At 39.6% G+C, this 12,142-nt stretch overlaps 1 protein-coding gene across 3 annotated transcripts in view; it reads left to right on the forward strand.

Annotated features, from left to right (window-relative positions):
- The window catches only part of CHRDL1 (chordin like 1), a 121,840-nt gene that overhangs the window by 73,785 nt on the left and 35,913 nt on the right, over positions 1-12,142 (forward strand). For 2 of the 3 annotated variants that reach the window (XM_017865629.1, XM_017865631.1), the window contains exons 4-5: positions 3,846-3,991; positions 5,444-5,537. In XM_017865629.1, coding sequence (XP_017721118.1) covers positions 3,846-3,991; positions 5,444-5,537 — 240 coding nt within the window. The remainder of the gene's footprint in view (positions 1-3,845; positions 3,992-5,443; positions 5,538-12,142) is intronic. The other variant, XM_017865630.1, reaches the window with a different exon arrangement.

The following is a 12,142-nucleotide window of genomic DNA, read 5'->3' on the forward strand; positions in this document are numbered from 1 at the left end:
TTGGGATTACAAAATCTGATTGCAAAAGGCAGCCATTTAACCCAGAGGAACGGACTTCCAATAGTGGCATTTTCAGCATCAGTGTGAGAAAAGGTGGTAAGAGACATTTAGGATAAGAGGGTATTTTTTGAGCATCCCGGAAATCATAGTTCTGCTTACATGTGAGATCATCCCTCACTTGGGGAAAAGAAACCTCCTCTTTACCAGCACATCTGTGGTCACATGGCTTAGTGCTTGTCTGCTCACCCTATGATGTTTTTTTTCTCCAGTTCTCCTTTTAGCGCTAAGTGGGAATTTGACTAGAAACAGAAGAGATGGGGGAGGCTAGAAGCCATGCAGCCTGGTCCTTCCTATTGTAGCATTCCCTGAGAGGCCCTGTAACCAGCTTTGCTTTGAAGTGATTTTCTGCTAGTTTTCAGTCAGGAACCCGGAATGTGTTCCAAGGATAGTTGGTTACTAGCCCAGCCAACTTGGAAAATCTGGGAGAGGAGAAGGTAAAGTGTGAGGTGGCTTTTCTTCCTTCTGCAGTTAGGAAGCATGCTGTGTTGGCCCTCTAAAGATGCAAGGGGAGATTTGAGTCCATATTGCATTCCCAGAAATATTGAGGCTTAAAGAGGTAAAGTGCCTTGTACAAGATTGTGGGGAGTCGGTACCACTGAGTTGGGATTATGACTCAGTGATCCTACTCTGAAGCTTTAACACCCATTCTGTGAAGAGCACATATTTGAAGGCAAGGAAAGCTATATTTCCAAGTTGGCTCTCCTGTTAAACAGCTGTGTGACATGGGACAAATCTTTTGGAGTACTAGTAGCCTCATTTTCAGTAATTCACCCCCACTGCCAACATACACACCATTAAGGGTGTTGGAAGAATGAAATAAGAATGAGAAGATGTTAAGACTTTTATTGCATAAAACTGGCCTTAAGCATGACCATAATTGGTTTCTTTTTCTTTGATTCTACTGTGTCTTCCTCTCTTTCTCTTCCTCTTTCTCCTTATCTCCTATTGAGTAGAATAAGACGCCAATGCCAGGTTACTCAGAAGACTATTGCAAAGAAGATTCTCAAGATCATTCTTCCACTGGAAAATCTCACCCTGCAGTTGCCTTGCCATTGATCCCTTGGTAGAAGGCCTGGTTCAAAAATCAAGCCACATCCTTTTGAGGCAAAATAATTCCAAACTTCTTTTTTGTTGTTGTTGTTTGTTTGGTATTCCAAACATCTGCCAGCTCCTGTAAGAGCCATGGCAAATATTATTTTGTAGGTCACTGTAGTTTTCCTTCACCACATAATGCTGAGATTTGGAATTAGAGCCCAGGGGGCAAATGGGTCTGCTTCTGTCCTTTCTCTGACGGCTTTCACTCATGTCTGCCAGCTGCAGCTGTCTGATTGTATACGCTTGTGGGCAGGGGCAGGGCCTCTTAGCCCAGACAGAGAGTCAATTAGTATGAGTTAAACTCTTGCTAGGAGCTAAGGCTGTCTTTATAAGGCAAAAGTAAAGAACTTTCTTTATATCCTGTAAAGGGTCATTAATGAGTAGTTAACACTCTAAGAGTGAATTACTCAGAAATAGATGTTAGATAGCAAAGTATAGAATTGAGTTAGTTACCCAAATCACTGAAGCCAAAGGAAGCGCATTGTCTGTTGTCTGGGTATTTTAGGCCACAACATTAGGGATAGCATAGCCTTCATGTTCTAGTGGTTTGGATTTTGGTTTTTAATTAAATGGTCCCTTCCTTATTATAGGTTTAAAGTGATTGGCACTCTTTTTGATAGTGGCTATGAGAGAAGGTTCTAGAATCAGTCAGACATCAATTTGTATCTTAGTGCTGCCACTTGCAAGTTGTGTCACCTTGGGTAAGTCAATTGATCTCTTAAGCCTTAGTTTCCTCATCTGCAAAATGGGCATAATTATAATGTCTACATCAGAACATTATTAGTAAGAGCCAATGAGATTATGTATGTAAAAGCACTCACTCCTGCCTGGCACATAGCTAGGGCTTGATAAATGGTATCTATTATTGCATTATTATTATTATGGATGTTATTATTGTTAGCCTTATCGTTTTCACTACATCCTGAGAATGATTTCATTCTTTTGTTTGTTTGTTTGTTTGTTTGTTTGTTTTGTTTTGTTTGAGATGGAGTCTCGCTCTGTCACCCAGGCTGGAGTGCAGTGGCACAATCTCGGCTCACTGCAAGCTCCACCTCCTGGGTTCACGCCATTCTCCTGCATCAGCCTCCTGATTAGCTGGGACTACAGGCACTCACCACCATGCCTGGCTAATTTTTTGTATTTTTTAGTTGAGACGGGGTTTCACTGTGTTAGCCAGGATGGTCTCGATCTCCTGACCTCATGATCTGCTCACCTTGGCCTCCCAAAGTGCTAGGATTACAGACGTGAGCCACCATGCCTGTTTTTTTAAACAGTTGTATTGAGATACAACTTACCCACCATAAACTAGATTCATATTCCTTATAGTTTTGACTGATGGAAAGAAAGGATGGTTCAACTCTCTAAGCCCCTCCTCAATGAAACATACAGCTCCCCTGATTTCTCTCCTTCCACTGTCTCATGGCAGGCACTTTCCAAGCTCTGGTTGTATCTATTGTTGGTTTCAGTTCCTTTTTTCACCACTCACTAGCTTTGTGACTTCAAATAATTCACATAACCTCAGCAACCCTATTTCCCTAAAATGAAAATGAAGATAAGAATTTACCCTACTTGATTCACAGGGTTGTTATAAAGCTCCATTGTAATAATATATGTGAAATCTCTTTGTAAATAGTCTGCTAGGTTACTATAATTCACAAATATGAGTTTCAATAATATTCAAATGTCATATTGTGTACTTCAGACATTAGATGCCTTGAGAGGTCCAGATTGTGGCTGGAGTTATTTAGAGAATGCTTCGTGGAGGAAAGGGGGCATAAGCTGAACCTTCAAGATCAGATAGGACTTCAATGGGTAGAAAAGAGTGGGGGAGTGGACAGTCTTGGTGGAGGGATTAAAAATAAGCAAAACCACAGAGGCTGGAACAAATAGATAAGCACAAAAGTGATTTAAAATGTGGGTGGTGGCCAGGTGCCGTGGCTCACACCTATAATCCCAGCACTTTGGGAGGATGAGGCAGGTGGATCAATTGAGTTTGAGACCAGCCTGGTCAACATAGTGAAACCCCATCTCTACTACTACTACTAATAATAATAATAAATAGCCAGGCATGGTGGCAGGCGCCTGTAGTCCCAGCTGCTTGGGAGGTTGAGGCACGAGAATCGCTTGAACCCAGGAGGCAAAGGTTGCAGTGAGCAGAGCTCGCACCATTCACTCCAACCTGGGCAACAGAGTGAGACTCAATCTCTAAATAATAAATGAATAAATAAATAAATGTTGGAGGGAATAAAGCTACCAGGGCAATTATAATAGATGGGTCCCCTTCTGAAGCAATGGGGGGAAAAGATTAAATAGAGGTAGCATGGACTCCTTCCTTTGAGGAAAGATAATATCTTATTCATCTAGGAATATTAGCTCCATCTAGGCAGGGACCTTGTCCATGTTCTCTGATCCCTCTCTAACACATATTACAATTCCCGGCACATAGTAGGTGTTCAGTAAATGGTCAACAAATAAAAGAATGGATAGATGGTTGGATGGATGGATAGATGGTAATGTCAGCTGCTATATTTGTCTGGCTATTTTAATGTTATTTAAAATCATTGGCCACTGGAGCAAGGACTGTCTTAAAACTCCCTCTATGTAGTACAGCTCCGTCTGCCGTTGGGATTTATGAAATTCTTTTCAATGATGCCAGTACTCAAGTGTGGTTTTTCTCTACCCTGTTCTAGAAGACTCCTTGCCCCCAGTGAACAATAAGGTGACCAGCAAGTCTTGCGAGTACAATGGGACAACTTACCAACATGGAGAGCTGTTCGTGGCTGAAGGGCTCTTTCAGAATCGACAACCCAATCAATGCACCCAGTGCAGCTGTTCGGTAAGACCCTACATCTTAACATTCCTGCCAGGCCCTACCCAAATACAAGAGCTTCCTCTGTATTTGTACTTTCATTTGTGCCTGCACTGTCAGGTGTTTGAATAAAACATGAGTTGCATTAAATCATAAGCCTCCTTGCCAATCCAAACTCCCTGATCTTCACCAACCCTGAACAACTCTGTTGTAGGGCTCAGGCCCAGTCATATCCTGGTCTTAAAGCTGTAGGACTGCTTAAATGGGCAAAGGTGAGCTGTTTGTGTTGATCAGCGCTCCTTTTCATAATAATTATACCACCAAAGCCTTCATCTGAAGGACTCACAATTATTTGAAGCTTTGGGAATGCTATGGGTGGAAAAGTCACTTTGACTATCTAGGGCCACTCACTCCAATTAATAAGAAAATGAGTTGTCTGTTCCCATCTCTGAAGTATTTTACTAACCAGTTAATTCCTAGTGCCCTGCAATGAGAAAACTCTCTATAAATGCTTGGTCATGATGACTACCAGGATATTACTTGCCAGAAGAACTGCATTTACTTTACAAACAACATATACCAATTATATCTTATCTAATATGCAGTCCAGAGAATATAATAGATAGAACTAGAAAATGGAGTAAAATGAGTGTTTAAACTGAAGCATGAAGGAATGAAGTTAGATGTAGTGACAACTTTTCTGCCTGCAAGTGGCATTAAGCACTGGATTGTCAAGGGAAGCTATAGAATCTCTTCCCTTTAGGACTTTTAGTAAGAATATAGTGTCTCAGTAGTTTAGGAGAATTTCATTGTGGACTTGCTTTCCTAATGCCTTCCAGGAACCCTTCTAGCCCTAGAAGAATATTCTTCTAAGAACTAAGAACAAGGTTTAAGGAATAACATTTTGAAGATAGAAATTTAGGAAGTCAGGATTATTGCAAAGACAGATGTAACCAGCAAGTAAATTTTATCCTCTCCCTTGCCTTGTGCAAGACTGAGCTGTGACCATCAGATCATCTTGTATAGTTTTGTATTATCCCAGAGAGCTTGTTCCTTTGGTTTGGAAGGGAGAGTCTAGTGAATATTACAAATGGAAGCTATGAAATAAATCTTCATTCCTTTAAACCCCCAATCCAGCTGGGGGACCAAGGATGCCATGAAAAGAGAAGAAAGGAACAAGACTATAATTGGTGGTTCAAAGGCTCAATAGCATCCCTGACAGACTACTTTGTACCACCTTAGACCATGATGCTCGACTAGGATTGCTAACTTTTCTGTGGCTTAGTCTCTGGCATGGAGGAATTGTAGGAGAAAAAAAATAATGCGTAATAAAATGTAGGAAGTACCCAGAACTGACAATGGGAGAGCTGGGGGGAAGGACATGCCATGTTCTGAGTCCCTGCCCTATCTCAGGTATTAAGTGAAGCCTTTACACTTATCCTAGATGCTTCTGATCTTAATTCTGTTTCTCCTTGGCAGGAGGGAAATGTGTATTGTGGTCTCAAGACTTGCCCCAAATTAACCTGTGCCTTCCCAGTCTCTGTTCCAGATTCCTGCTGCCGGGTATGCAGAGGTAGGTGTGTTATATCCCAAGACCCCTGGGTGGTGCTATTCTGTGTAGTAGAATTCAGAAAGGAGGAAAATGCCTGTCCAGTATCCTAGGGAAAGGTAATTTTTATGGTAGCCTTAGTTTTAAAGGTGGTTCAATTAACAAAGGGAAAAGTAATTAAAGCATTGATTTTAAAGACCACAGTCTTAAAAAAAAAAAAAAAACTACACTGGATGGATTGCTGTGCTTCAGGGGAGGATGGGAGAGAGTCATCAAATGTGAAAATGAATATATTTATTTCTCCATCCTTAATCCCTTCTAGCTTGGCCCTTAAATTATTGTATCATAAAACACAGACTATTTTCGTTCATAGCCTTAAAAGGAAGAATGGACCTTGCAAAGAACTGATGTGGCCATTTTGAAGACTGTGCAGGGCAAATTTAGGTATATTTTAAAACCCCATAATAAGATGGTGACAAACTCAATAAAAGCAAAAACAGAAAGCATTTTCTCAAATTATATTCAAAATTGAATTATCTTCTCACATCAGTCTTTTCTTCTTTAGGTTTCTATATATGTATATATAATGGCACCAGTTTTTTTCTCTAGGTTCCTGGGATCAGATGTAATCCCCTTTAATTTCTCCTTTGTTACCTCTTCTCAAATTACCAAATCTGTCAGCAGTTATCTGTATCTCTCCCTTTTCCCACTTTCTCACTGGCAATATCCCAATTTTGTCCTCTTTCCTTCTGTCCAGTCAACATATTTTTTGACCATCTACTGTATGTTCAGCATTGTGCTAGAATTGGGGTATTTATATTGATAAATACAGTAGACATATAGGGCGGTGCTAGACCATATGGCATCTTTATGTGAGTTACAAAAAGGATTCCCTTACGTAAGATACTTTATTGCCATTTTTCAGAAAATCCCAAGGAATGCACCCCTGTAGCTGTGGCATCCTTTTGCAGTACACAACGTACACAACAATATATATATATAGCATACATAGCAGCCAAGATACGTTCTTTGCTCTTATGGAACTCACCAGAAGAGACAAATAATAAGCAAACATGAAAATACAGACAATGTGAGTACTATGCAGAAAATAAACAAAGGACTGAGACAAAAAATAAGTAGTTTATTTAGATTGAGTTGTCAGGAAGGCCTCTGTGAGAAGGTGACATTTAAGCTGAGACCTGAAAGATAAAAAGGAGTCATCCATGCAAAGAGCCCGAAGAAGAGCATTCCAAGTAGAGAGAAAAGAAAGTTCAAAGGCCCCAGGCAGGGAAGAGCTTAGAGCATTCAAAGAACCTAAGGACCAGTGTGGCTGAAATGTAGTGACTGTGGTTGAAACTGGCATGGGATGAGGCTGGAGAGGTGACTAGGAGTTAGACCATGCGGGACTCTGAGGGCCATGGGAAGGATTTTGGATGCCCATTTTTAATGCATTGGGAAGCTATTGGAAGGTTGTGAGAAAGAGTATGAAGTGATCCAATTAACATATTAAAAGATCTCACTGGCTACTGTGTCCAGACTAGATTGGAGGGAGGCAATAATGCAAGTGGAGAGACTAGCAAGATGGTTAGGGTAGTACTCTTTTCAGTGTGAGAAAACGAGTGCTTGGACTGGGAACACAGCAGTGGTTCAGAGTGGAGCCTTTGGAGCCAAACTGCCTTGGTTCTAATCCCAGCTTTGCTACTTTGTAGTTGGATGACTTTATTCAACCTTTCTTCGTGAGTGGTTAAAGCCACTCTTTCTTCAGTCTTATTCTTTCTAACTCCATTAAGGAATTCCATAGCTGCCCAGAAACACCATTGGATGTGCCCATTACTCACATTAGAATAGTCTTTGTGAGCTTAGACTCCAACAATTTATAGAAATCACCCTTATTTGTTGACTGACAGTGCAAACAGAGGTAAAAGATACATGAGAAAGAAGAGCAGTGTATACAACTGACTGCTTTTCATTTTCAGGTTGACCAGGCAGTCAACATGGGTAGGTCATTGAGTTTCCCCTCTCTGTCTTGCTTTTTATTTTGAGTTCATGGATGTGGTAGCACAGGACTCTACTTTATTTGGGTACTTGGATTTTTTTTAAGACAGAGTCTCACTCTGTTGCCCAGGCTGGAGTGCAATGGCGTGATCTCAGCTCACTGCAACCTCTGACTCTTGGGTTCAAGCAATCCTCCCACCTCAGCCTCCCGAGTAGCTGGAACTACAGGCGCTCACCACATCTGGCTAATTTTTGTATTTTTAGTAGAGATGGGGTTTCCCCGTGTTGTCTAGGCTGGTCTTGAACTCCTGACCTCAGGTGATCTACCCGCCTCAGCCTCCGAAAGTGCTGAGATTACAGGTGTGAGCCACCTTGCCCAGCAGGTACTTGGATTTTTAACACTTCACTTTATAACTTTGTAAATTGTACTTCTACCAATTAAGCAGATATCTGTCCTGTCAAGCCTCATTTTTAACCAAGAGAGAAAAGAGATTTTAATTAAGATGCAAACTCTTTTTTAAAATATTGGAAATAGAGGACTAGCATAATTATGAGAAATTCTAAGCCAGTTTAGAAGGCACGAGCCGAAGAAATCTCTCTAGTCATTTTTTAAAATATCTCCAGGACCCTTTCTTCCAATGACTTGGAGATGAAATGATTCATTTTCAGTATGCAGGCATACAGTTATCTTTGCTAAGCTTTGTTTGCTTGTTTGTTTGTTTGCTGGTTTGATCCAAACCCTTTTCTTTGTTAAATACATAGCACACTTGTGGGAGTCCCTTAAGCCAGATATTCCCCCATGTGTAAGCTACCCTTGAGGAGAATGAGGAAAAAGAAGTGGAAGCAAAGAATGGGAAGAAAGGGGATTAGGAATAACAGCTAACATTTAGCTGACACAGTGTGCCAAGCACAATTCTAAATGCTTTGCATATACTAATTCATTTAATCTTCACAACCCTATGAGGTAGGCATTATTGTCTCCATTTTAGCAATAAGGAAACTGAGGCACATAGAGATTAATTCATTTGCCCAAAGTCACATAGGTAGGAAGGAGCAGAGCCAGGATTTGAATCCAAGCTGTTTGGCTCCAATCTGTTCTCTTATCCGTTATATTATACTGCCTCGCAACTTGGGGAAGCAAAGCAAATTTGGGAACTCTTACTTCTGAGGCTACCAGGAGAAACAGACTGTGTGATGACCATCTTTCCAGGAGCCAGATATGGTAACAATCCAGCAGATGCATTGGGACTGCTCTTGGAAGGAAAGATTCTGTTTCTTACCATAAACTTGGATCTGTTTAACCACATCTCCTTTGAAAGAACAGAGTGTGGATGGTGGGCACCATCCAGCTCATAATTTCTCTATTTACTCTCTTCTGATTTCCTCCTGAAAACACATGCATTCTCACAATGCACTTTTATAAGTATTTATGATTTTCTGGACAAATAATTTTGTACTCTTCTTCAGATTTCACTTGCTACTATTGGCAGGAAGCCCCCCGTTGTGTGTGTTTTGGTATTTCTCAAAGGAGCTATTTTGTTAAAAATGCTAAGATCTTATATTGACAACCCAAACAATAAAGTACTTCATTTGACAATAAAGTATTTTTTAAGAAAATAACTGTCTGATCCTTTTTATGGCTGTATAGTGTTCCATGGTATATATGTGCCACATTTTCTTTATCCAGTCTATCATTGATGGGCATTTGGGTTGGTTCCAAGTCTTTGCTATTGTGAACAGTGCTGCAATAAACATACGGGTGCATGTGTTTTTATAGTAGCATTATTTATAATCCATTGGGTATATACCCAGTAATGGGATTGCTGGGTCAAATGGTATTTCTGGTTCTAGATCCTTAAGGAACTACCACAATGTCTTCCACAATGGTTGAACTAATTTACACTCCCACAAACAGTGTAAAAGTGTTCCTGTTTCTCCACATCCTTTCCAGCATCTGTTGTTTTCTGACTTTTTAAGGATCGCCATTCTAACTGGCATGAGATGGTATCTCATTGTGGTTTTGATTTGCACTTTTCTAATGACCAGTGATGAAGAAATTTTTTTCATATGTTTGTGGGCCATATAAATGTCTTCTTTTGAGAAGTGTGTGTTCATATCCTTTGCCCACTTTTTGATGAGGTTGTTTGTTTTTTTTCTTATAAATTTGTTTAAGTTCCCTGTAGATTCTGGATATTAGCTCTTTGTTAGATGGGTAGATTGTAAAAATTTTCTCCCAATTCTTTAGGTTTGGCCTGTTCCCACTCGATGGGATAGTTTCTTTTGCTGTGAAGAAGGGCTCTTTAGTTTAATTAGATCCCAGTTCTGGTTATTTTGGCTTTTGTTGCCATTGCTTTTTGTGTTTTGTCATGAATTCCTTTGCCCATGCCTATGTCCTGAATGGTATTGCCAGGGTTTTCTTCTAGGAGTTTTTATGGTTTTGGGGTTCTTTACATTTAGTTTAATCCATCTTTTGAGTTAATTTTTTGTATGAAGTGTAAGGAAGGGGTCCAGTTTCAGTTTTCTACATATGACTAGCCAATTTTCCCAGCACCGTTTATTAAATAGGGAGTCTTTTCCCCTGTTGCTTGTTTTTGTCAGGTTTGTCAAACATTAGATGATTGTAGATATGTGGCATTATTTCTGAGGCCTCTGTTCTGTTCCATTGGTCTATATATCTGTTTTGGTACCAGTATCATGCTGTTTTGGTTACTGTAGCCTTATAATATAGTTTGAAGTCAGATAGCATGATGCCTCCAGCTTTGTTCCTTTTGCTTAGGATTGTCCTGGCTATATGGGCTCTTTTTGTTTCCATTTGAAATTTAAAGTAGTTTTTTCTAATTCTGTGCTTTACAGAACTGGCAGATTTCTTGTATATATTGCTGTATATCATCATTGGAAGCTCAAATGCCTATCAATGGAGAATCCTTATACTAGTTTCCTTTTAAAGCTTCTTTCAAATTTCAACACACTTGCTCCCTCCCAGCAGAATTTATAGAATTAGATGTTTGGCAGAGGCTCCCTAAGGTCATCTGCTTCTACTCACTTCTTCATCTCCAGCTTTGGTATGGAGCGCTGGCATTAAAGTGCTCCCCCATGGAACCCAGCACATGGTAAGGAGAGACTTCACAATGGGTTTATTCCTCCCTGCTGTCTTCCACTTTGCCCTGATTCTGCGGATTTCAACTTCTCCCTCAAAAAATACAGAGAACACTTCTCCGTCTCAGGGATTTGTCTCATGTCCCTTTGCCTTATGATTAGAGTGACTATGTAATTTACCATCTCAACCGAGGCACATTTTGAAAACAAGAGCTGCAATCTTAATAATTATGCTTGCCAGAAAACAGGCAATAAAACTGGATTGTCTGAGATAAATCCACTCTATGGCTACCCTATTTATGTTGTCTTGTATGGTTCAAAAGCGGCCACATGCTGGCTTAGTTTTGCTCTCTGAGGCTTATCTTCATGGGTATCTCAGAATCTCATTGTACACTTAGTCCTTTTGAGAGAACAGGGTTTACTTCTCTGACCTGCTCAAGCCACCAGAGATTAATGGAAGCCACGGGAGTTAGAGATAGTCTGAATTTCAGCCTAGCTTTTGGCCACTTTTCAAATACTTGTTCTCCATTTCTCCCACTACCAGAAAGCCAACCCATTACAGCTTCATAGGGTACCACTCAGAGTATAGCTGAGGTTTGAATAAACAATACATGTGGCTTTTAAGGTTAAATGAATATTGCTTGACATACAGTACACTAGAGTTGTTTTTCATTTCGGTTCAAAAAATTGGTTAAAATTATATCTTATTGCTTCTCGAAATTAACTAGGATCCATCTGTATCCATTAGAATCAGTTTTTTGTTTTGTTTTGTTTTTTACAAAAGCCTTGGCTGAATGAAAAGCCTCCATCTCATTCAAGATAATTTTCCAGTGATCAGACAAAAGAGCAAAGAAACAGATTTTTTAGGGTATTGGTACCTACTTTTTTTTCAAGATATAATATCTAAGATTGCAAACAGACATACCTATTTTCAGCTATCCAGATAGACCATACCCAGGTCTAGAGAACCACTTATAGCCTTATAAAATGTCAACATCTGAGAAGATAATTCCAGTTTAATTATGGGTTTAATTAGATAGAATAACTCAAATGTTAAAACCTTTAACATTTACATTATAGACTTAACAGAACATTCAAGTTTAGAGAATGCAATTTTGATGACTTTGAAAGCTTGGAGACAACAGAAATGCTAACAGTTCCTAGTATTTATATATTTAATGTATATAATTTATAATGTATATAGTATATCTTATATGTAAATGTAGTGTATATATACATATGTGTGTGTATTTATATACAGGTTAAATATCCCTTGTCCAAAATGCTTGGGACTGGAAGTATTTCAGATTTCCGATGCTTTTGGATTTTGGAATATTTGCATTGTACTTACCAGTTGTGCATCTCTAATCTGAAAACCCCAAATCCAAAAATGCTCCAGTGAGAGTTTCCTTTGAGCATTGTCAGCACTCAAAAAATTTTGGAGCATTTTAGACTAGGGATACTAAAACCTGTATGATATATATCATACAGGTTTAGTGTGTGTGTGTGTGTGTGTGTGTGTGTGTGTGTGTGTGTGT

This window comes from Rhinopithecus bieti, unplaced genomic scaffold, assembly GCF_001698545.2.
Source record: "Rhinopithecus bieti isolate Rb0 unplaced genomic scaffold, ASM169854v2 scaffold_81483, whole genome shotgun sequence".
NCBI classification, from domain to species: Eukaryota; Metazoa; Chordata; class Mammalia; order Primates; family Cercopithecidae; genus Rhinopithecus; species Rhinopithecus bieti.